Below are 26293 nucleotides of genomic sequence, written 5' to 3'. Positions count from 1 at the left end.
ATTAATATATTACTTTATAGACAAGGCCAGTTTGAGCTAATTGAGGAGCTTTCCCCTCAATGCAGCATGCATCGGACAGAAACATGGCACTGTCCCTGGCCCTGCAGATGCTGATTGTGCTCAGATTTTATGCAAACCAAGATTTTTAAAGTACTGTGGGCGATATGATCAATGTACATCAGACAATTGCATGTCGGAAGAGTATCCTTGGCTCTCCATTGCTGCCTTAGGCATTATACCCACCTACCCATCCAATGTACAGAACTCTATAAGTTTTATCATCCAGCTGAAGAGAGAAGTGTGTCACAACAATGACCACTTCACGGGTGTTCACATGAACGTGCAGCATAAGACCAGATGCAGCTATAACTGGCGGCCAGTCAGGTTTGGTGCACTTTTATATGCCCGGCTGGTAGACTGCACATAAATACTAAGTACTGTGGGGAGGGGATTAGGGCATTTGTCTTTGCCATCACTGAAGGAGCGCGCAGTGAGATAGGATTGAATAAAAGTCGTATACCTCCAATTTTGGCAATATTTTCATTTCAGATAATCCAAACCATTAAATGTGTTTTATGGGTTAAGAAAACTCACCTACTTTTTCACTAGATTACATTTAAAAACCCATTAGATTATTAGGGGGAGAAAAGCACATGAAAAGCTTTTGAGATTTATATTTAGTTCAGGGTTCACCAAGTTAAACCTAAGACTTTTTAAGACGTTCTTAATACCACACATTATGCAATTTAATGCATAAACAATCAGCTCCCAGGTCTGATACAAGAAGTCACACTTTGTGATGCATTACTCTATGTGTAAAAGCAGTAGTTGCCCGCATTTACATTCTGTATGTAGCCATTTGTGTTGGCTCGGTATGGGCACAGAGCCAAGCCTGGATTCCTGTTACTCTAAGTGGGATTCTCCACTACCTCTTGACAAAGTCAACTATCCTCTGAACAGCTCAGTCTCTCTCACAACCGTTCAGCTCAATTACCACTGAGCAGGGATGGAGCTATCACCACAGGTGTCTCCTAATGGTGCCCGACAACTGCAGTCACAGAGACCTCCAGTCAGATGGCAGCGCACCCAGGAAGTGATGATACTCTCGCAGGCTGAAAGCCCCCAGCTTGGCCTCTGTGTGAATACAACAAAGGTTTAGCTGCAGCTCATGTCACAGAGAGGCCCACACACATCCACACACCCATGCATATAAAAGCAAGCCTCATATTCTAGTCAGTCTAATTAAACGCTGCGTTTGATGATGAAAGTTGGGTTGTGATGAAAGGGTGTGTGGTGTTCAGAGGTGCACTGTGAATGTATCTGAACACTGGATCTCTCCTCTACTGTTAATTAGAGCGCGGCAGGGAAGGATTAAGGACCCCGACACCTGTGTCTGCTCGGTTTGATTTCACTGTGTGTGTTAGTGGTGGAAAGTAACTAAATACATGAGAAAACACATGCAACATGAATTTCTACACTGAAAGTGCTCTGCTTTGTTAGGGGGAGTGATGGGATTGATTTGCTACTCCATCAGACTTTAAGTACCCTTAACCCTAACCCTAACCCTTTATTCCGTTCAGATTTTCATTTTTTTAGTGACAAAGTAACCATTTCCAAATAATGCCTTTGAAATAAGTCTTTCTAGCATCTAAGAGCATTTCTTGTTTCATGTGTTTTCCCTTCTTGCATGTGTTTTCTTATTTGTTGCATTTCTCGATTCAGCACGTGTTTCCCTTAATGTTTGTGCTTTCTCTCTTGTATGTGCTTGGTTCTCAGGAGCCACCATAGTTGAAGACCAAAATTAGGTACAATTATTCATCATTTCACAAAATAAGCTAGGATTTTACAACAGTATGAAAAAATGTTTATGCATCTTTCCTGTGCCATTAGTCATACCAGAAGGCCCCAGATTTGCTGTGTGACTCCTTAGAGGAAGCCACAACATTAAAATTTTACTTAAGCATCGATACATCAGTAGTAACAATCTAATAAAGTAATGTATAATAATATCTAAGTCACACAAAACTTTTACTGAGATACAGTTTTGAATGCAGGACTTTCACTTGTAATGTAGTAGAGCATTTTCATTTTTTTTCTTTCACTACTGATATATGTCCTCTCTCTATGATGGTTCTATTTGTTTGCAACTATTGCATAATATTGTGTAGTTTAAGCCATATCACAACTCAAATCATTCTCTAAAATACCCAAGAGAAGTACTTCCTCTGATAACTGGTACATACAGAACAGCATCATCTCCATAATCGCACACATCTCATCATCAAAAATCACTGTATCCATTAATCCAATGAGCTCGCCTGGAGATTGCTGACATTGCTCTCTGTGCTATTTCTCACTAACAAGCTCATTCAGATCCTGTTTTTGTGTGTGTGTGTGTGTGTGTGTGTGTGTGAGTGCATGTGGTTGTGCATGTTTGCATGTATGTGAGTGGTGCATTTGATATCCTAATGCCTTTTGATGTTAGATTCACTAACAAGACTAGAGAGGCGTACAATCAGAGGAGGCACACAACAAATGACAGATATATAAGACATGAATTTACTGCCAAGAGAAACACAGACAGGCCAGAGGCAGACCAACATTCACACACGCAGACACACACACCATCACTTCATATAACGTCAGGCAGCTTAAATACAGTCTTAATGTGCATGAAGCAACCTCATGGCTAACACTTGTTTCATTTGACTTCTCCTTTGAGATGGGTGTTTAAAGTTTCCTGTTTGTATTTGCCGCTTGATTTACAGACTATAAATCTGTCTTGTACATAAATGAGGCTACAGTGGGATAGTCTGAAGGCAATGGCCCATTAAACACTGACAGGCTGCAGGTGGAGAGAGAGAGAGAGAGAGAGAGAGAGAGAGAGAGGCGTCAGCCGTCAGCCCGCTAATTAAATCAGTGATGGATAGTCAATACAGGTGCCAGTTTCTCCCTGTACAGCCATCATGTGAAGATGCAGATAACCTAAAGACAACAAACAGTGATGTCCCTGTAAGTCTTCTCTGAGGTGTGAAACATCAGCAGGGAGATGATAAAAGAGATGATGTATCAGAAGAGCAGGTGTTGTGCTGTTCTTAAATCAGTAGTGGTTCCCAGCTTTCTGCTTTCATCAGCTTTTCCCCCTCTCTTAGTCTCTCTTAGTCTATTCCTCATGCTCATTGTGTCTGCCGCTGTTTTCTGCTGTCTGCTGTATATCTCATGTCAGCTCCTTCCAACCTCTGTCCTCCCTCTTCTTTTCTCTTCTACTGAGTCATTGCTTCACGGTTGTTTTTATCAGTGTCAGGAGACAGATTAGTTCCCACGAGTGACACAGTTGATCGCGTGAAGCCAATCTCCACCCGGGTGGCTGTCAGGGTCTGTATTTGAACAGCGCAGTGTTCACTTGAGTATGTGTTTGAGTGTGCCTGAGTGTGTGTGAGAGAGAGATTGTAGATGAGTTATAATTTGTCTGGGTGACATCAGTGGACTTAGGCTAATATTCTTTTAAAGACTACAAACTAAAAATTCTGTTTAAACATGGTGAAGCAGCACTTATCTATAATTCTACACAGTTCAAATGAACCTCCGGAGCGTCTCACTCATGGCTCGAACTATTACTCTGTCATTGTTTGGGGCCTGAGGCTTGTTTACCCAGCATGAGAACATGATCACGATCATTTCTGCTCATATATACATCATGCTTGTAATCCATACATTAGCATGCGAGAGCACTGCAGCATTTGAGAAACATGACACTGCCACCGTCTGTAACATCTGTGTGTAAGCAGTGCTCGAAAAGTATCTTTTGTGAAACAGGCCTGATATTTTCTTGCTGGAGCAGCTGGCATCTCTGAAACATGAAATTCTCTGTAATAAAATTCATTTCAAGATTGACATAAGATCAATATTTATTGATTTAATTATTTTCTTACTGGCTGGCTTTACAAACTGTTATTTCACCTCTGTGAGGCTTGAGAAGGAAGGTAAGGAGTTTCCTGTGGCTCATATACACAGAAAATACAGCAAATAATGTATGATACAGCCCAAAATATGTGTTAACACATCGATCATAAAGAGGCTGCAAAAGTGTTTACAATTTCTTTTTAAAAGAAGACCAAATGTCAGTTAAACAACTTAAAAGCTGCAACACTAAGTCAATTTATAAGATAAGTTGATCAACGTAAAATTAATTGTCGTTTTAATCCAATAATGCCAACTATTCTCTGATTGTAGACTCTCAGATTTAGAGCATTTGATGCATTTCTTTGTCATATATGATAGTAGATTAAATATTTTGGATTTTTGACTGTTGTTTGGATAAAACTGGATTCTAACATACTAAAATGGGCATTTTTCACTCTTTTCCAACATTTTGTAATATTAATAAAGAAGAAAATCAGCTAATCAGTGAGGAATTCTGTAAACGACTCTACACAGGGAAATGTGTGTAATGGAAATGTTGCTGCTGAAGAACAGACTATTTGAAGATTTCTGAAATGCTCCCAGTGGACAAGAGGGGTTAGTCACACAGCTTTAGGACCTTGTTGCTCAAATATCCCGTAACTTCATTCTCCCTTTGTGTAATTGTGTAAGTGTCAGTTGTTTGTCTCCACATTGTGGACACGTGCCTGCTCAGTGAGGCCCACAGTCGCTGGCTGGCCCACTGTGCAAAGTGTCAACTCTTGGCCTGGAGATCTGGTGTTACTGCGATGCCACCCACCCGCACACCCACAGACACGCACACGCTGCTGAGCCCATGTCCTGTTCTGTCCGTGTGACTCTGTTTGTCTCTAGATCTGTTGCCGTCCATTTTTTCTTTATTTTTCTCTTCACTGCTTAATTATGTCACTTTATTTTTCGAAATCTCTACACCTTCTTTTTTTTTAATCACCTTGTGTATTTCTCTAAGCCAGTCAGTTGCTTGTAAACACTACACAAATATCCTTTCCGTCTGTCTGTCTCTCACTGGCAGATCCTCACACACATGCAGACACACTCTTTTTAAGCCGTTACTGAGTGCAGTATGCAGTGTGTGCCCTTCACCACTACAGGTCAGACTGTTGCCAGTTAAGTCAAGGCTGCGGGGCAGTGTGTGTTTGTACTAGCCTGACGCTAGTTGTTTCGGGGTCACGCTACCAGGAGAGAAGAACTGAGAATCCCCTCAGCTGAAAACATCCCTGCATGGTCTTCTCTGTTTCAGCCGAGCAGCTGAACTTCAGCCTTGAGGAGAGCGAACATTTCATCATTTGTCTGGATTGCTGCATGCTCTTCATCTTCTTCTATCTGGACTCTCTTCGTAGTTGTAGTGCACTACACTACTTTCATGCACATGCCTGCAGAAATGTGCACATGCTTAATTTTATCAAGCCACAGGGTGATTTGCTCTCTACATGTTTTCCTCCTTCGCTGATTGCTTTCTCTCTGCAAACTCTCTATCTGTCACTGAATTTTCTCTAACCCATTATCACCATAGCAACTGTACAGTTGTTCACTTTCTCCCCCAAGCACCTCATCCCAGCACACACACATGCACGCAGACACACTCACGGTATGATTCTGGTCTTTTAATTTAATTGTAGTTTCAGTGTTTTTGTTCTTTGTTTGCTGGTGTTTTTGAAAGATTTAATCCCTCACAGTGATGTTTGGGGACCATTTAGCTATTTCTCAGTGTGTGCTTGTGTAATGCATAAATAGCTACACAAACTATCTGGCAAAACAACAAATAGAAAAATCCCTCATGGATCTTCACTGCATCAAATCACTTAAGTCATCCTGACTGTTTGTATGTTCATTCTGAATTATCACAGTGAGGATTAGGGATCTCTAAATTCATAAATTCTGTAATAAAAGTTTTGTCCTGCTCTTCCCAGTAGCACCACTACAACTGTGCTGAGTGTTGATATCAGACCCGACGCTAAGGTCAAGTTTTTCTCTGCTGAACTTTCGACCTGTTTAGATGCTCAAAAGTGTCTCCGTCAGACACCAGACATATCTTTTCTGTGACCATGTAACAATACTTCTGTTAAATTCTTCTTTAAGTGGCTTCAAAGTTAATTAAAAGACATTTTTATACTGTACAGCAGCTTCCAGTTTGTATATTGAATCATATACCATACTAACAATGAGTAAAATGTTCAAATCCAAGATGACATTTTTCATGCTGCACAATTACATCAAATTGAAAACTCTTTCCGCCTTCAGTCAGAGGCAGCTGAGGCTCAGGTGTGGTGTAGAGCAGGTCAACCATTAATTACAGGGGATGGCTCAATCGTCACGTTCAAAGTGTTCTTGAGCAAGACACTAAATGCTCCGGAGGGCAGCTCCGCCTCAGCATGAGTGTGAAGTAGAGACAAATAACCAAGGCATGTCATCTGCCAAGGAAAAACGGGAGAATGTCCTGTAAGAACAAGCCCATAGGTCGTCTGTGGTAGCAGTTTATCATGACCCGTGGTTAAACTTTATTCTTTAGTGACCTGTAGCTCTAATGAGCTGCAACAATTAATTGATTAGTCGATCAAAAGAAAATAAATCTGCAACAATTTTGGCACTCAATTAATCGTGTCATTTTTCTCAGTACATCACAGTCAAACTTGGCAGGAGATGGCAAAAAGTTTTTTGACATGCTGGTTTTTGTCCTGGTAAACTGTGAGCAGATGTTGTGTCTGAATTCTCTGCCACTCTGATCAACCATATGCTATTATATTGTCATGTCAGCTATATAAATTAAAGGTACCCTGTAGAGTTTTTGACCACTAGTAACGGTATGGATCAGTGTTTCTGTGAGTGGGTCCCTCTTATGATTGTGTTTTCTGCAGTGATCTGATGCACAGTCCTGCTGCCAATTCTGCCGTTTGACAACTGGTGGCGATAACATAAAGAAGCATTGCAATATGCCATTAGAGTCAGTGAAGGAGAAAACTGGAAACGTGCAAACATGGATGTAAACAATGCGTGATTTTAAACATTCCAAAAACTGACTTTGCAAATGTTTCAGGAGGAATGAAAAAACATTCAGCGTGTCTGTTCAACCTCAGGGACTCACACAATGTGTTTTGGTGAAAAACACTGAACTTTAGTCTGTTTACAAGAAAACTCCGGCACTGTGTGTGATTCCATATTAAAGTGGCATTTCACTGAACCCTGAAGACAAATTTTCCTCTCTTTTTCCTTTCCCAACAGCCCTGGAGAGAAGCAGTGTGCAGCTTAGGGACACTTCAGTGGGCGGGATGCCTCTCATCATAATCATATCAAATCAAATAAGGATGAAGATCACAGACTGAAAAAAGCCTTTGCTTATGAAACATCATAAGAGGAAATTACACTACACATTACACTTTGTAGCCATCAACCCAATTTACATGAAGCAGTTATGAAGGGTTGCCTGTTAACCAATTAACCCCGTCCATGAATCATCAGCCTCTTTGCTCTGCCCTTCTCTTTTTATGGCAATAATATCCAATTAGTAATTAGATATTGTTACCTCCAGTGGCATTGTGCCTGTCAATGCCTGACTATAATTAGCAAGACCCGTGTTTGACTCATTGTCACTCTGCTCTCATCATCGACTTCTTCCTCTTCGTCTGCTTGATGTGGCTCTTGTTACGCTCTGAGGAATTCTGCAGCAGTTTCATCTCGCCTCACTGCAAACAACTTCCCTCCCGGTTTCGCCTCAGCGGCTCTGTCTGTTTGTGTCAACAGTTTGTCCGCCAGCGTCTTCGCCCAGCACTGCATGATGTCCAATATTTAAATGTCTGAGTGGATGTTTGATGGATACAGACTGAAATGTTGACTTATTAAACTGATTGTAAATTCATTTTTTAGATGTGCCACGCTCCACTTTGTCATAGTTAATGTATTTTGCAACAACTAACAATTTTTACATGTATTTACCAGTGCTTCAGCTGAAGAACTAAACTCCTTGACTGTGTGTGTGTGTGATTACCTGAGATAAACCTGAAGGGAAAGCTCTGTGGTGTTTTTGTGTGTGTGCATGTTTGCATGTGCATCTGAGTGAACTGGCAAGACAAAAGCAAGGATGAGTTTCCTTCAGTCTTCTCTCAGCTGCCATTCTTTTCACCCTTGGATGGATCACTGAGCTCTTATGCACTTACAGAAAGGCCCAGGGGTCCAAAGGGCCCCTGGTATAAGTGTGAAGTCAGTGTGAGGAGACTTTTGTGAACAATTAATTTCAATGTCAAGTGTCTCAGTCATTCTTAATAAAATATTTGAGCTTTTTCAGCTTCAAATAGTGTGTTTCTAAAGGACATCCAGGCTTCATTATTGGCACCAGGCAGTGAGGACCCTCTGACTCTGCTGGAAGAAATCAAAAACATCTACAACTGTGTTCACTTGATCAAACATTTTCATGTGGCAGCGTGGGCCACAATGAAAGCTGCCAACTGCACTGCCTCTTCAAGTGTTTGCACATGTGATATGATGCATATTATTATATTTGATACAGAAACAACACAAAGAAAGGCAAGAGCTCTACTTGTTGCCTTTAGCGTGCAGGGGAGTGGTCAAACTTGTTCTTCTGCTGCTGTTAGCAAGAAGCTTACCTATCATGGTTTATAACCTATATTGTGTTTTTTAGTGTGTTACTGTATTTGTAACACCACCATTAGTAATAGCATCCAATACAACAACCCTGCAGTTAGTCGTGGCATATTCACTGGTTCACCTGTATTATCATTTTAGAGGATGTGCTTTGTTTTGCTGTTGTGCTTTGAGAGCAAGGAGAGAGACAGATCAGTTTGGGTCAGAGGAGGTGAGGGGGTGGGACAATGGACTTATTTGTGTGTATCTGAGCAATTGTTTCTGTTTTGGTTGTAACGGGCATCTGTGCTTTTCTGGGTTTCCGCACCAACGCAAGGCTTTAAGATGGCCTAAAGGGTGGAATTAATGCATGCATGCAACCATGCACACACACAAACACACACACACACACAAATGTAGAGGCTGAGTGAGATGAGCAGATTAAGTCTTCACATCCTTCCTTTTCCTTGCATCGGGCTGTACTAAGTTGAACACTGGAAACCCTTTCATTTTAATGAGACTACAGACAAAGAGACAATGACATGGGGCAAAAGAGAGAAAACATATAAAAGAAGGAAGACGAGAGAGAGAGAGAAGAGAAAGCTCGCCATAAAAGTAAGAAGCATCCGGGGTTTGCTGTCCAGAGACTTGGGGGGGAGGGGCTGATAAAGTCAAAGAAAGAGAAAGAAATGGAGAGTAGGGGGATGCTCTCTGATCTGTTGCTGTCCATGTCCCTGGTGTCTGTTGTTTACTGAGCAAGCCTCTTTTAAAATAAACTCTATGTTTCCACAATATAAAAGTTTGGGTTGTGGGTTGCAGAAAGAGGGAGACCCAGGGGGAGAAGACTCAGTCAGGACACAAGGGGCACGATGCCATTGTTTTTTTGTTTTTTTGTTTTTTTTCTCAAGAAAAGCCTCCAGGAAAGGCTGGAGGAGAGGAGCAAACATAGGCGAGCCTACTAAAAGGAGAACATGCTAATTAGACTTTTCCGGGACCCTCACGCCACTGACTGCTTCCCCTGCCAATCACACCTCCTCCCCCTCCGTCCTCTGTCATACACAGACTTTCCCTCCACTTCTGCTGGCATCTCGTTCACACTCTCCTTCTTTCATCGTGTTGCTTGCTTGATTTAGCGTTTGTGTTTGTGGAAAAAGGGCACTTTTCAATGATGTGGGCCCACTTAGTCAGTGGCCTGTATAATTACACATGCAGCCATTCTGACACATTTCAGCGTGATGGAGGCGACGCTGGTGGGGGTTTATCCACACTCATTTGCAGGGCCTTAATTAGAACTATGTTTGTTTTGTGGTGATTGTAGAAATTAGCTAACCTCAGCTATCACAATACTGACTGGAAAATATGCGAATCGATTTCCAACAGGAGAAACTTGGCCATGCAGAATAACAGATCCCACTACAACTGCTCCAACCATGCTGAAGACTTTTTAGAATAGTTTCTACTGTCCTGCCTGTTTTCTTGCAAACCTATCAGAGCACCCACCCCTCAATTGCTCATTAGCTCGATTTCTACTCAGCCTCAGAGCCAGGTGTTCTGGCCAAGATAAACAGTTGCTCAGTTACGCTAGCTCCTGGCACTGCAGGATCACTGGACGGTGTGCAACTGTGGCTTAACAATGTTTGAAGACGGAAACAGGGAGGATGCTGGGAAGGCTTCCAGGATGACAAGATGGAGAGAACTGACACCAAGCAAGCAACACTTGAACTCTACACGTTCCCACACACTGATAATGACCTGACATATCCTTTCCATCTGGATCTTTCTTTCTTTCTTTCTTTCTTTGCAAATCATGCAGATAAAACTCTGTGCTGCCGTACATGGAAATCGCATCCTTTTTTTTGTCTTAATGAGGCAAAAAGTCAGATATGGAGCCCCTTTGAAATCATTTATTCCATTAAACACTGAGGGAGACATTACAGATGTTGTAACAAAGTCCATTTATGTTTCCTTCAACAGAAATGTTTCAAAGACTCTTATACCAATCAACTGTTTTTGTAAAGTAACAGTTGAACCAAATGAGCTTCCTCTTAACCCCAAATTATACCTTCTGAGTCTTCACCCTGAGGGCTTTGTGACCTTACTTCATTTTTGCCTGTTAGAAGCAACTCGGTGCGCAGTCTTTTTATGAAGTGTATTGTGGGGGAAAAAGGGAGGACTTCTTGTCTTGCTTTAGAAAAGACAAGCTATTCTACACAATACAAGCTTTGAGGATATGTTGTACACTTTAAAAAACTTTCTCTAGGAGAATGATATACTTAACCCATAAAGGGTATAAAGCTGTCTGCCCATTTGACAAGCACGTCTGCCTTCAATCCTGTAAATATTGTCTTTTTTGTTTTTATTTGAATTTCAAAATCATTCAAATGCCATCAGTTTCTTGATATTTCAATGTGTTTTCCTCCTGTCTCTCTTCATTGCCCAGGACCCCAGAAGCAAGCACAAGTTCAAGATCCACTCGTACGGCAGTCCCACCTTCTGTGACCACTGCGGTTCGCTGCTGTACGGGCTAATTCACCAAGGGATGAAATGTGACAGTGAGTACACACCCAATCTGTGTGAATATGTGTGCGTGTGTGCATGCGTGCACCTGTGTCAAATATGCTGTGCTGGTTTCTGTCCCATACCCGGTCCTAATGAGAACAGATGGGAATAGACTGATACTGTACTACACTCAGCCACATCTGAGGCACAGGCAGAATTCACTGTCCTGACCTGCCGAGTCTTCTCTGTGCTCCCATTCTTTCCACCCACACTGCTCAACTCTTCCCTTCTTTCTTTGCATGTATGACCCCAGCCTGCACTGCATTTTCCTCATATTAATTCTCCTTTTCCTCCCACCCTTTCCTCTTTCTTCCCTCTTTGCCACATCCATTATTTTCCCTTTGCCCACCCTTCCTCCTCTTTCCCTTCTACTCTACATCATCCTTTTTTATTTCCTTAACATTTTTCCCTCATGTCTCTCTGCTGTTTTGTCCCTCGCTGTACCTCCTTTGTCCTCTCTCCCTCTCCTCTCCATCCATCACCCTCCCTCCCTCTCTCCTCCTCTTACTCTGTCTATCCATCTGTGGGTCTCTGGTGGCGGCCTCATCACAGATGGTAATGGGAGCACACCAGAACAAATTGATGCGGGGAGGCCATCGCTATTACGAGCTGCTTCCCCATCTCGCGTCTCTCCTTGTCTCCTCCCAGCATGTCAGCCCGACAAGCCTGCAGTGTGGGGGGAGGAAGTGGGGAGAGAGCAGGAGAGATGAATGGCTGGAAGAGGACAGAAAATACAGAGGGGAGCAAGGGCAGAAGAGGTTTGAGAGAAAGTTAGAGGGCAGTAAGGGACAGAGGAGGAAACGAGTGGGAAAAGAAGAACAAATGTTCACTCTCCCCTCTGGTCCCTCATCTGTTTGGCTTTGTGTGTGCGTGTGTGAATGTGTGAGCGTGTGTATGTGCAAGTACAAGAAAGAGTCACAAGCAAAATAAATCAAAGAAAATTTAAAATTAAAGGCTAGCGACATTTCTCATGACCATTCTTGCTTTCCTGAGGATCTTTACTGAGGAGAACCTAGAAACTCTCCCATTATCTTTTCACTGCCTCCTCTAACATCCATGCTGTGTTGCTCCACATGTGCTGAAAGAACAACACTTTCCCTTTTTTGTACCATAATTCAGTTCACTTTCTACAATATCCAGCCCAGTGGGACACAGTGGAGGCTGCTGGTCCTCTGGATGGTGATCTGATCTGCTTGCAGTGATTATAGCATCTCTAAGTTAATGCTGTGATTACTTATTCATGTTTAAGTGCCAGACAGCACCTTTGAGAAAAGCAGCAGCTTTTCTGATCAAAGCTTTTACCCACCTAAAATTTCTGTACTGAATCAGGATATTTTCTAGAATAAATCTTTTGCCACATTAGGTCTCTTCCCCAGCATGCATCTGCTTTTGGTTAAAAAAGGAAAACATCACTGAACCCAGAAAGCTCAGTCCTACTCATCCTGATGGGAACATGAGCGTGTGTACCAAATTTCATGACAGTCCATCCAGCAGTTGTTGATTCTATGTGGTTTTCACTCAAAACCACATATGTGAACGTTATGCTGGTGATAATTGAAAAGTCGGAGGGATTTAAGTTAATAACAATCCATCCCATAGTTGTTGGGATAGTTTGGTCTGGAAAGAAGTGATGAACCATTGTGACTGGTGTTGTGGTCTGTGAGGCCCTGCCACTAATATGGCTAACAATGCAAACAGTTGCAGTTAAACCTCCATAGATTTTACTTCAGAATCATGTAGGATATAAAAAGAAATCTACTCCAAATTTAGCAGTTCATTGATATTATAAAGTTGTCTTTCTGAGAATCTGTATTCAGTCATTTAATTTATCCTTTATTCATCTATTTGTTAACTAACACAGCTCCCTTTATTTTGTTGTTCACTCACTGTGTCTGTTGTCATTGAGACCAACTGTCACTTCATGTTCCCCCATGCCACACCACATCGAGTCTTTTTCCTCAGAGGCAGAAAATTGTCCCCGTAAAAGTGCACAAACCTCAGCAAATCCAGAAAAACCTGTCTTTATATGCATGATTCCCAATCAAATGTGTATGCAATAAGGAAAGAGGTACTTTCACTGTTCACATGAGGCATTTCAAAGTAACACATGTGTCCTCTACAGAACACTCTGTATGTTCCCCTCTGTTTTCTGTCTCTTTCTAGCCTGCGACATGAACGTACACAAGCAGTGTGTGGTCAACGTGCCAAGCCTGTGTGGGACGGACCACACAGAGCGTCGGGGTCGTCTCTTCCTCAAGATCGAGGTCAGCGGGGACAGGCTACACGTCACAGGTTGGTTTGAAACTTAATCAGTGTGTATCGCTGTGGCTGCATGTTGTGCTTGAGGCTGCTCAGCTTCAGAGTGACGTGAGCAAGTGGTTCCCTGATGTGACATTGAGCGGTTAATTTTCAGAGCATTCAAAGAGTCCTCTGGGCTTTTTCAGCTTTGTAATTTGGGGCTTCTATGAATGACTTAGACTTGTGTTAATGAACTATTCAGAAAAAAATGTGTTTATTCTGCCTGTAGCTAGACATTCGCCACATGTGGTCTCTCACTTTTTCACTCGGGAACAATGAAGATGGGTATTTTTTTTGGGGGGGGGGCATTTATGTGTGAGTACAGGTTTTGGGTTGAGGGTTGAGCTCAATTGAACTACTTTATTTGTGGCTGGGTAGTTTACTCTGTAGCAATGTATATTTTATAAGCAGTATGAGTAAATCAAAGCTCTATGTAAGTACAGAATTTCACCATTGTAAACAGTTCTCTCTCTGTGAAGATCTATATGAGCAAGTCAGAAGAAGTGGCTGACAACACAATGTGTCATGGGGGTGTAACATATGTCTGTCTACAGCTGTGTTAACATTGCAAGTCATGTGAGGTCCACTGGCCCAAAAAGGATTTTGCCTGTATACAGTCATTACAAAAGGAACAGCCGTGAAACAATGAAGAAATGCTCATATGCATCACAAACAATTGGAAATGACTCACTGTGTTATCAAATCTTTATCTATTTGGCCCAATAAAAATTCAACAGTTTCAAAGAGCAAAATTTGTATACTATTTTTGTGCTATTCATGTGTGTGGGGTGCCTCTAGTACTCTAGTGTCCATGCTCTATGAGCCAAAACACTGAGGAAGTCTGAGGAAGCCTTAAAAGCGTTTTCATAGGACACAACCTGGAAACAGCCTCTGGAGTTAATGGGATGATATCTGGTTCTCTTACTTACTTAGTACATGTACATAATCATGTCTCCTAGGAAGTCTATTTCTATGCAGTTAAACTGCAACAGCAAATACAACATAATTGTTGGCTATATTTATTAATGGCAGTGGAGTCGCCACAGAGTGGTTGGTGTGGATTGTGACTGTATAAAGTGAATGACTGTCACACCAGAGACCAGGATTCACACCCAGAATCCTGTCTGTGGTTAGCTGTAGGCACCAAAAGCCTTTTGGTTAAGGTTATGAAAAGAGCTTTTTATTCAATGTAAATAAACATGTGTCTGAAGTCACTGTGTACTTTTTCTACCACAATCTTTCCCTAACCTTAACCAGGTGCTGTGGGTATCTACACAGAACCATAAAAACTTTAATAATGCTGTAGATACCACAAGTGGATACTGTACCACCATTTCATTTCAGTTGTATAGAAACATAATTTCTAGGAGACCGAGTTGAATGAAGCATTGCAATGTGGGAGAAAATGGAAGAACAATTAAAAAAAGAGAGACATTTTAAAAAGAGGAAAATCTGGAGACGCCTTAGTGTCCTAATGGTTAAGGCGCATACAATATAACCACAACATCCATAGTTTCCTGTTTCTATGTTTACTGTCACAGAAGGGCAATGAATGATGAAAAGAAGCGAATGTAGCGAATTGAGGACTTTAGGAAGTTTAGTTTTGTAATTATCAGATGATTTCAGAGAAGGAGAAATTTTAAATAACATTTAAAATCATTTAAAAACATAAAAGCATTTAAATCACACTGTGACTGCTGAACAAGAGATCAAAAAAAAATACTGACAATTTAAAAAATTTTATGATATGTTTGTGCGTCAACACAAAAATGACACCCGGACCCTCATTACCTGAGTGTGTGTGTGTGTGTGTGTGTGTATGTATGTGTGTGTGTGTGTGTGTGTTTTCAACACCTTCAAATTATCCTGTCAATCAAGAACAGCACCTGGAGTGGAGAACTCTCTGGTGTTAAAACCCCTTTGGCAGGGAGAAAAATGACTGCTGGGTCACTTCCACAACCTCTCTTTCTGTCTCTCTCAAACACACACACACGCACACACACACACACAGTGCTGGTCAAGGAATATGATTGCTGAGGCCAATAAAGTGTTTCTAACTCAGTGGGGATCAACCAGGAATAACCTGCAGCTACAGCAAGAGAGGCAGATGTGATTCACTTGGAAATATATTGCTTCATAAAAATGTCTATTTATTTGTTTTTGGTCTTCTTGATGGAAGTGAGGTGTATTCACAGTAGACCTAAATCATTTGTTCTCTCTGCTTGCATTGCTTCAGTTTATTATCCTTCGGTCTGCTGTACAGAACACCGAGCTCTTTGGTTTGCTTTACCACTGAACACGGTCTGAACTACTGCAAAACACAGACAGTTACATATTCTGTTTAATGTCCTTGTTTGCATCTGTATACTGTGTGATGTTGACGGTGGAGACCACGCACATGAGGCGACAGTGACAGTGGTGACACCAGCGGTCTCAGTCGACATAGTTACCTCAGTCGGACTGAGCTGAAACTGAACTGGCTCATATTCGTAGACAGAGTGGGAGAGACGGCTGTTGCCATGTTAAATTGATGTGTCCCCCTCCCCACCACCCCGCCCCCGTGTTGTCCTTGATTTGATGCGTACACACACCAGAACACCCACCAGTGTTCCAGTGTTTATGAAATTGTTGCTGCCGCCTCACATTGTGTCAGCTTCAAGAAACCTACAGCAGTATGATCTGCAGCACCTGCCACTGGCATATGTGATGCCTGATATTTCAGAAAAATACAGACTCTGGACTTCTGTGTCTATTTTCCCTTCATCATACGGCTGTGTATCAGAGCTGCAAAACATGTGACTATTTATATGTTTCAGTTATTTAGTATGTTGCATGTTTTATTCTGTTGATAACTTTTCATTGTGATTTCCCAGAGCTCAGGGGGACATCTTCAAATTGCTCGTTTTGTCAGACCTTGAACACGTGCAATTTAAAATGACATAAAACAGAGAAGAGCAGCAAATGCTCACATCTGAGAGTCAACAACTATTTGGCTTTTTTTCTTGACGAATGCCTCAAATGATGAATCTGTTTTCAGTTGTTATCTGATGATCTACCAATCTTTATGTAAATGGTAAATGGCTGCATTTGTGTAGCCTCTCATCTAACAGTGCTGCCCTGACCATCAGGAGCACTTTGGGGTGTTTGTGTCTCGCTCAAGGACACTTCAACATGTGGGCAGAAGGATGCAGGGATCAAACTGCCAACTCCACATCAACCTATTCCCTCACTCACTGGGTAAAGAAGAACTTAGCATATTTTTTTTATTTTTTGCATTGTACACATAATCCCATTGATTCTTGTGAGCATATTAATAATACAAACACTATGAATGTAAGGGTCATTTAAGTCTAATTCTGTGGGCCCTCTGCAATGTTGATGAAATAGCTGTGGTAGCAGTTTCAGCAACCACTGGGTGACCCACTCTAATCCACAGAGAACATATGATCAGGTTAGCTAAGCCTCAGATGGAGATCCTACACCTTGTATGATCCTTCTGCACTGAAAGTACTTTGAGAGATTTTGCTTTTGTATGTGCTGAAAGTAGCTGATATAGCTGCCATAGTGATGGACGATGTGTTAATTATGTAGTTGTATATAGTTGTTAAGACAAACAGTTGCATCTTTGCATATCCAGTTGTCACAAAGCAACACTAGTATTCAATTTGACTCTGGCCACCTGACAAATGTTCTTCTTTCAGTTCTGTTTTGGTCTTCATCTGGCCCTTGAACTGCTCCAGTGTTCACCAGCTCTTTGCTAACTCTGTCTGGTTGTCGTTTAGTGCTGAGCAGGTAGTGCGCTTTTGTTCTGTGAGAGCTGCTAAAACAGCTGCCCTGTGAGAGCAGGGAGACTGAACCAAAACAGTGACACTGCGGGCCAGATAACCAAAACAATAAGCTGAAAGACGCTAAAACCCTCTGCAGAGCTGAGGGGGAAGTACAGAGTTTGTGGTAATTATCTGTTGGTTCATCACCTACTCACATTACATTTGATCCATTGGTCTTTGTCATAGGTGCAAAGAGAGACAGAGAGTTAATGTACCATGTAATTGTCTTTTTTCTTTTTTTGTCTGTTGGAAAAAATCATGAAATATGAATAAATGCTGTTCATTAAATTCCAAGGATTGAGATAAAATTAAAAAGGGCAGAAAAGAAGGAGAAAAAATGAAAATGATGGAACCATTGAGACAAAGCATGGACTGTGATTGACAGAGAAAAGAAGACAAAGATCAATACTGAGAACAATACATGAGGGAGAGAGGGTAGAGGAAGTGTATGTTCTGCTGTGGTTTGTTTTGTGTTTTTTATTTTGTTTTATTTTTTTCTCTTCTCTAATGGCAGCGGTCTGAACAGTGAAGCTTCAGCTTGTTCTCCGGCTCCCCTCTGGCTCCCACAGACAAGTGGCGGGCCTTTGTGGTTCACCGCACCAATGTGAACTTGATTAAATCTTTCCAGCCAAGAAAACAGACACATCTCCCAGGCTCTCTCTCTTTCTCTCTCTCTCTCTCTCTCTCTCTCTCTCTACATCCTCAACATCCCTTCTTCCAATATTGACATTTCCTGTTATCTTCTCCTACCTGATCTTTCGAGATCTCAGTGTGTCTTCCCCTTCCTTGTCATCCATTTTCTCTCTATACCTGCTGAGCTCCTCTCCACGCTCACATGTTTTGTCTTCCCTTATTTTCTTCCTCAATAAGAAATCAGCGTTTGTCCTGTTTTTTTTTTTTTCATCTCCTCTTTTTCAACCAGCTGAAATCGTTGCTCAGTTGAGTGACTTGTCCTTTTTTCCCTTCTGGCTCTAATGTCTCATTCCCTTCTTTTTCCCCTCAGCAGCCTCTGTCTCTTTTGCTCTTCCTCTGCCTTGTTTGGATTGTTTATCCTGCTCGTTCTTTTCCTCCCTTTTACCCCATGCTTTCTTTCTTTTTTCCCACTGATTACCTCCTTCATCCCTCTCTGACTCCTCTCTCTGATCACCATCTCTTCGAGCAAAAGTGACAGAAATAACTCATGGGCATGAGCAGACGTTTATTGTGGAGTTTTAAGGAAAGGCAAACATGCAAACGTCCCTCCATGACCTGTCTACATGCACACAGGGCATATGAGGATGGGGCCAAAGTGAGCACACAGTGGTGAGATTTCCTACTGCTGACATGCTCGCCTCAGGTTTAAAGCACAGTTGAACAAGAACGCATTTTTTTCTCCCTCCACTGACACAACTCATAGCACCATCAGGCCTGTGGTACAAACAAAGGCCTAATATCTGATATTAGACTTTTTATACTAAGAGGCTTTTCACAAATATAAGGTTGCTATAAGTGTTTGTTTCTAATTGGACCATGTGTTTGTCTGTGGCTGTGTCTGAAAGAAAACATGATAACAAATCGTGAAAATGTTTTGTCTCTTTTTTTAATGAGTAACACTTCATATTAATCTTTCTTTAGCATTTACTTTCAATATATGTACAGTTGATAACTGTTGATAACACACTATAACACTATCATGACTGACTCAAAAACCATGACAAATAATGGGAGGTGACACGAGGAGTTAAAGTATAAACCATTCATTTATTCAAATCTAACAAAAATGTGTACAAATGTCAAAAAATGTTATGAGATTGTGTAGTTGTAAGCAGAAAAAAGCATTTTAAGGCATGTTAAGTGTTAAGTGGCATTTGTTGGATGTCACTTCCAGCTCTGTTGTACTCTATAATGCATAATAAACAAAATATCAAATCAGTTTCACTGTAGAATCACACAGTTATAGCAGAGTAAAAATGTTCTGTGTTCTTTTCCACAACTTCACTAAGTATATACAGACCATAACGAAGAAAAAGGCATAACACTATACAATATACCAGGTGTAATGCACACCTGTACGTCACAGCAGCTTTTTCACTTTGTCACAGTTTCTTTCATATGGCACCTGAAAGAGTTGTTTCATGGTCATCTGATGTCTTTTCAAAATTGTCCATCTACTGTAGAGATACTTACAAAGAAAGACTCCACTGTCCTCTAAGGTTGCACTCTGGATCTCTCCCAATGTCCCAGCTACCAGCACTAGGTCTAGTTCGACACTATGAAATTCACAAATTAATTATATATATATATATATATATATATATATATATATATAAGTTTCGACTGACAGGCAATTTACCAATTTAGCAGACATTGCAAAAAACCCATATTACTGTAATGATATTTATCACACTATTGTGCATGTGATGACTGCAGTGACAAATAATTCATACATGTTTTTGTAGAATACAACTTATCTTATTATCTTATCTTCTTCTGCTTCAAGCCTTTAAATAATTCACTTAAACCCTGTCTCACTGTAAAAAAAAAAGAGGAAGTGCTCATTGAATTTTGCCACAGCGCAGTGTGGACAGGGTGTTACAAAAACCCAAAGCGCCATCACGTCTCACTGAGGAGTATCATTTCTGTTGAATTTCCTAATTACACTTTCTTTAAATGACCCACAACCAGAAATAGAAATTTTAGGTTCATTTTGGTTCCCCCGCTCCCTCCATTGTATCTGTGACGTCTGCATTCAGATCCCTGACACCACACAGCAGGGATCCATCCAGCTCTCGTTTGGCCGTGCAGCTTTCCCCCCAGATTATCAGGCATTCATTGGTTGCACATGGCATTGTTATGCAACAACACATTTGAATTTCAAAGCCTTTTCGGGAGATTACACTGTCTGCCCACCACAGCCCCCGCCCCGGTATCCAAATGATATGTCATTTTTAGCTGTGGCATACTTTTATTAAGCAGGCATTCAGTTCAGATACAGGAGATGAAGGTGGCATGGATATTTCTGTGTGTGGTTCATGTCCTTTGTCTGTTTCACGGTACATTTAGTAATCATGGGACATTATTAACAGAATATTTGTTGCAGGCTCAAAGTCCAGACTTGCTGCTGGAGAGAAGCTATTTAAAACTGATGCTGTATTCACATTTTCTAGAAGCATTAAGGGAATATATTATCTGAGCTATAAGACAATAAGTAACTGTTTTTCAGAAGAAATAACTTTAACTTGGTCATTCATTATCTCTAAACTACAGAAGATCCAGGCTGTAAAAATGTCAGTGAAGTGCTATTACACTTTATTTTTGTGTTATTGTTGATACTTGTAGAAAAAACCATAACATTTCACTTCACGTGCAGGATGCTTGCAAGACAGAAGCAGAGTGGATTCACAGTGGTAGCTTTGCCTTTTCATGTGTGCATAGCGTAAACACAGCCTCTAGTCAAGTTAACAGAAACATAACGTGCATCTGCATTTTCTGTCTATATCACCTCGGCTTTACAGCAAACAAGTGATAAAGGCAAAACACACACAAGCAATTTCACACTAATTTTATTGGTAACTACCTCATAAGGAGCGAAGAGAGGGGAGGACACAGAAGCAAGCAGCTCTTGTTGTATCTAAGCAACAACAGACAGCAGAGATGGTCCTTGATTACTGCTGATGGTGATGTTTCACTGTGTGTACGTGTGTGTATGTATATATGGACGTGTGAGAGAGGGAGAGTACTTGTGCACATATAAATTTACTGTGTGTATCTTGGCACACACTTCGGTGTCATACATTACTATTCATTGTCGTCTGTATCTATACATGTGTTTGTTTATCTGTGTGTGTGTGTGTGTTTGTGTCACCTCATTAGTGTGTTTTCAGGCTTCTTGAAGTTTCTTTGGCGTTGTTTGGTGCCAGCGTTGCCATGGAAGTGACTGATGCCTAGAACGCCGCCACAGCCAGCAGAGGGGAGGATTTAGATGAGAACGTGGGATGCTGAGATTTTCCTTCTGCTGCTCATACCTCATATTGTGTGTAACAGTATCTGTGTGTATGTGCGTGCATGCTTGTGTGTGTGGGGGGGCTTGTGGGAGAGCGTGAGACAGAAAGAGAGAGGCATAAAGACAGGAGTGATTAGCTGAGAATTTGTATTGGATAAGAAGTGAACTATGAGGTTGAAGCAACACATTCATGAACAAGGTAAAAGCTTCTGACTCTGGCTGCTTTTTTGTCAGATATGCAAATCTGAATGAGAGACCTACATTGCCCTCTAGTGCATGAATCTGGAACATTGTGAAAAATAAAATGTGACCTGTGAAAAGTTATTATATATTATACATATTATATTATATATTATATAATATTCCTGTGATATTCAGCGATTAACCTTATTGTCCTTTTTTAACATGTTATGACTGTAATAAACAGTTATATTGTTTTCCTTCTGACAAGTTCTTGACAGATTATTACGATCATTAAACTTGAATTAAATTAAAATCATAATACTGATATGATTTCCATCATTCGCTTTTCTTCTTCTTGTTGCTTCTTTCTGCACACAGTGATGAAGAGAAAGATTTAGGGCTTATCCATCTCCCTTCAGAAGAAGCTGTTTTTTATTTTGTTCAAGGAACGCACATCCTAAAAAGACACTCAAAATAGATGATCCAGTACAGGCAATCATGGATTGTGGAATTTGGGCATATTTTGCTTTAAATTGACTTCAATTATCAATATAGTTGCTGTATTAATTTTGACTTGATTGACTGTTGACTCTGTTTCATCGTTATTTTATGTCTTTATGCTGAGTTTTTTTCTTAAATTGGAACTCCCATTGCCTTTAAAGCTTATTGCCTTACAAATCGTACTGTCACGTGCAGGGATGAAAACAACTAAATGAGCTGCAGTGGCAGTGCAGGCTTTATATTCAGCCCGTGAATATTTATGTGTCAGATCTAAAATACATTAGTGCTGTTTTAATGAAGAATCCCAGCAAATGTGTCCTTGTGTGAAAGTTCACACTGACTCTCTGAAACATTCAGCTCTGCAGCTTTTCCCTCCTGCACTGTGTCTGATTACATTTAAATATGCAGAGTGGGAGAGCTGGAGCTGCTAAACACAGTTTTACAGGATCGGTGTGATCCTGTTTCTGCTATCCCTCTTTTATAGTTTTGTTGGTTGTTTACATCTGTCTTTCTGTCTTATTTTCTTTCTTTCTTTTTTTTGACAGTGAGGAATCCTTTGGTCATTATGTAACGTTTAATTCATGCTGTATGTGACTGTTATATAGCTGCCATTTGTTTGTGTTCACATGATGTTGCTAAGTGGGGCAGTTGTAGAGTCGGCCCATTGGCCACTTACAGTAGATGTTGTCACCATGGTGAAGGTTGCATGCTCACGCCACCCTGTCCCCCTACTCCTGTTGCTATGTTACAGGCTTTTTTTTTTTTTTTTTTTTCATTTGTCAGTTATGACACAGGGAAATGTCACGCCTCCCTCACATTATCTGCTCACCTACTGCCTAACCACGAGAGAGTTTACTACAAGAGATCTATTCACTCCCTTCACAGATCACCACCTGTCTTATTTTCTTGATTTACAATACACTGTGTGAGACACTTTCAGGCGAGTTACTCTTTTTAGGTTTTCTTGTTTTTGTTGATTTTACATGTGCCTGCGCCCTAACACCCACCAGTGTTACAATCCTGTTAGTGTTGTTTCACACTGTCAACTTCAAGTGAATTTTGACAGTATGTTTTGCTTCACAGCACCTGTTATCAGCATATGTGCTGGCTGATTTGTTGAGCCATTAGCTGAGTAACTGAGGACAGAAACACTATTCTATCTATCTATCTATCTATCTATCTATCTATCTATCTATCTATCTATCTATCTATCTATCTATCTATCTATCTATCTATCTAGTAGCTTCCTTGTCACTGTATCTGTTTTTTGGTTTACTGTTTTTTGTATGAAATGATCATACAGGTGTTCCTGTATGTTTCACAGCAAATCACCATACAAATGTCAATTACTGCTGACAAAAGCTGGATTTTATTTCAAATTTTGAGATACTACTACCTGATACAATAACATTGTAAGTTTAGGCGTAACACCAAAACTATACTTTTGAAAAACATGAAAAAACACATTTTCCCTTTTTTCATTCAACAAATGAAATCAATAAATCAATAGATTTCTGTTTAAAGAATAAGTAAACAAGATGACAAATTTCACCAACACTTGATACCCAACCATACCGCTGATGATCTGACGTACATCTTACATTTTAGTTCCCACTAGACTCATCAGACATTCATTTTTTGCCAGTATGGTCAAAAAAAATCTAATTGCAGATATAAAACTTGTGTGGATTGTAAGTCCACATGTGTAGTACAGAGAGGCACAGAAGATGTTTGCTGTTTGCCCTTGGAGTGACTTACTATGACTCAACACTCTTCCATCTCTGTCCCTTTCAACCCCTGAGTCAGTGTGGAGTCACTGAGTCTCTGAATGTGGCTAAGGACTCAAGCACACATATGTTGATATTTTCTTTGTCTTTCAACCTTCTTTTAGTGGGTGAAGCCAGGAACCTGATTCCGATGGATCCAAATGGTTTATCAGACCCATATGTTAAACTCAAGCTCATCCCAGACCCAAAGAATGAGACCAAACAGAAGACCAGGACCATCCGTTCATCTCTCAACCCCTGCTGGAACGAGTCCTTCACCTTGTGAGTCAAGTCAAGTCTGTGTGTGTGTTCATGTCTACTGTTGTGCCTGTGTGTGTATGTGTGTGTGTAACTCCGGTAACAATAATAATTTTAGACTGTTTTTATATTTAACAAATTTCAAAGAGAATACAGTAAAACCTTATAAAATAAATGAGGAAAGCGTTTGATTCTTGCAGTCTCTGTCATCACACGCTATTACTTTTACCCCCTCTTTGTGTATATGTGTGTGTGTGTGTGTGTGTGTGTGTGTGTGTGTGTGTGTGTGTGTGTGTGTGTGTGTGTGTGTGTGTGTGTGCTCAGTAAGCTGAAAGCATCAGACAAGGACCGCCGTCTGTCCATTGAGGTGTGGGACTGGGACCGGACCACCAGGAATGACTTCATGGGCTCCATGTCATTTGGAGTTTCCGAGCTCATCAAAGCTCCCACGTGTGGATGGTCAGTTGACTCTGAGTCCCACTGATGTTCATTCATCCCAACAGCTGAGAAGAGTTTTTACTGCAAGCTTCCGATTCTGCTAAACTTGCACTGGTGTGACACGGCTGTCACATCCACCCTACCAAGAAATCACAATTACATTACATGTTACATTTAAACAGCTTAGTATGTCATGTTTTACATGTAAAATAGTAAAATTAAGCATTGTGGCCATGTCATGACCAGCACTGCTGAAAATGATGGCCAGTTTTTATGAAAACAAACCTTCTTTTACAGTAATATTCTGGTAATATATAAATCAGCCCTGTTGATCTCAGCCCTGCTCTTACTGGTTATATAACCTTTATTTAATCAAGTCCCACTGAGACCTTAGTACAAGTAAAAAATAACACAGGATACTGAAGAACAATAATATACAGCAGACAAGTAGCAGGGTATAATAGCTAAAAGAACATAATACAAAGCAGATCTTAAAATGAAATAATAATAAAAATAAGTACTGTGGTTTGCATTGTTGTAAATTGTTCCACAGTTGTTCTGACAGCAGTGAAATTAAACTCAGTCATTCCAGGTTCATATCTAACCTGTGGAACATGCAGTTGAAACACTTGTTATCATATTATACATAAATTTCAGTAATGGTGTCTCTTTACATTTGTGTAAAGGTCCTTAAAGGTTTAAATTCTTTCAGCAGGTGCCTCTTTAAACTTGCACATTACTTTTACAGTAAGGAATGGAATTACAGGAAGTAAACGACGGTCTATTAGAGGAGAGCAATGTGATTCAACTCCTTTATTTTGAATACAAGGAAGAAGGCTGTTTTTCTTTCATGTAATTTCTCAAAGCAGTCTGACAACTTCTTAACTTGATACTTCACTGACGCCAGCGATTGTGACCATCATGTCGAAAACAGCTGTGAAGACTGGTGGCTGAAGCCAGCTCCATCCACTCTGACAAAGAGCACCTGCTGGCGTCACTTCCCCATCTCTCCGTCTGCTTCGTCTCATCCTGACAAACACACACTCATAGAGATGTTACAGTCACTCTTCCATGGACCGTGTTAGCATTCCTGCCGCAATCTAGCCTAAACTGAGCCTGATCAACTGCTGTACAATTGGAAACTCCAGGAAATACCTGAGCGTAAAAACGCCTGGCACGGGCAGCTCAGAAATCACCGCAATGCGTCTATGTGTGTTTTGATCTGTGTATTGTACTGTATATCGCAGGTCATTAGACAAGTGGCCAGAGGATGTGTACATTAGAGAGGAAGTAGAGTCAAGTTGGCATTGCTGACAGAGAGCAGACCTCCAAACACTCAGAAAAGGGGAATCAGCAGCTACTTATGATTGAAGTGGTGCAAAAAAACAAAGATTTATGGGTGTGTGGGTGGACAGAAGAAGAAAGGCATGGAAATACATTTATTTACAGCCCTATGGTGGAAGTTAAACATTCACCATTTTGTCTCTCTCAGGTACAAGTTGCTGAACCAGGAGGAGGGAGAGTACTACAACGTTCCCATCCCCGAGGTGGACGACGTCAACCTGGAGCTCCGACAGAAGTTTGAGGTGAGGAGCAGTCACAGGGCTTGAGTCAGATTATGAATTTGAGACACTGAATAAAAGCATAAGTAGACTGTCTTTGTCACACATTTACACACATCTATTGTGCACACTCACATCAACAAAATGTGTTCCTCTCGCCTGTCACCATGGTAACCCCATCCTGTTCCCGCTTTTGCTTTTCACCCTGTGCGCCAGAGAGGGAGATCACTTTCTCCTGGCATTACAGTGAATGCTCTTGTTTTTTAAGGAACATTTCATATACGGCAAAAGATCACAGTTTAATGAAAAGTAGCAAAAAGTAGAACATGGACAGCACCAACAACAACTGAACAAATTGAAAACATTTCTGACCCTGACATAGCT

At 40.9% G+C, this 26293-nt stretch overlaps 1 protein-coding gene across 2 annotated transcripts in view; it reads left to right on the top strand.

The window, feature by feature from the left end:
• Nucleotides 1–26293, top strand: part of prkcab (protein kinase C, alpha, b) — a 104557-nt gene that overhangs the window by 58784 nt on the left and 19480 nt on the right. For both annotated transcript variants that reach the window (XM_071473727.1, XM_071473728.1), the window contains exons 4-8: nucleotides 10976–11087; nucleotides 13258–13386; nucleotides 23777–23933; nucleotides 24234–24368; nucleotides 25840–25933. In XM_071473727.1, coding sequence (XP_071329828.1) covers nucleotides 10976–11087; nucleotides 13258–13386; nucleotides 23777–23933; nucleotides 24234–24368; nucleotides 25840–25933 — 627 coding nt within the window. The remainder of the gene's footprint in view (nucleotides 1–10975; nucleotides 11088–13257; nucleotides 13387–23776; nucleotides 23934–24233; nucleotides 24369–25839; nucleotides 25934–26293) is intronic.

The sequence above is a fragment of the Trachinotus anak genome, unplaced genomic scaffold (assembly GCF_046630095.1).
Source record: "Trachinotus anak isolate AG129_WGS33_773 ecotype Australia unplaced genomic scaffold, CSIRO_AGI_Tana_v1 ptg000003l, whole genome shotgun sequence".
Taxonomy (NCBI): Eukaryota; Metazoa; Chordata; class Actinopteri; order Carangiformes; family Carangidae; genus Trachinotus; species Trachinotus anak.
Note: the sequence above shows the minus strand (reverse complement) of the source record. Positions and strands in the feature narration are given on the sequence as shown.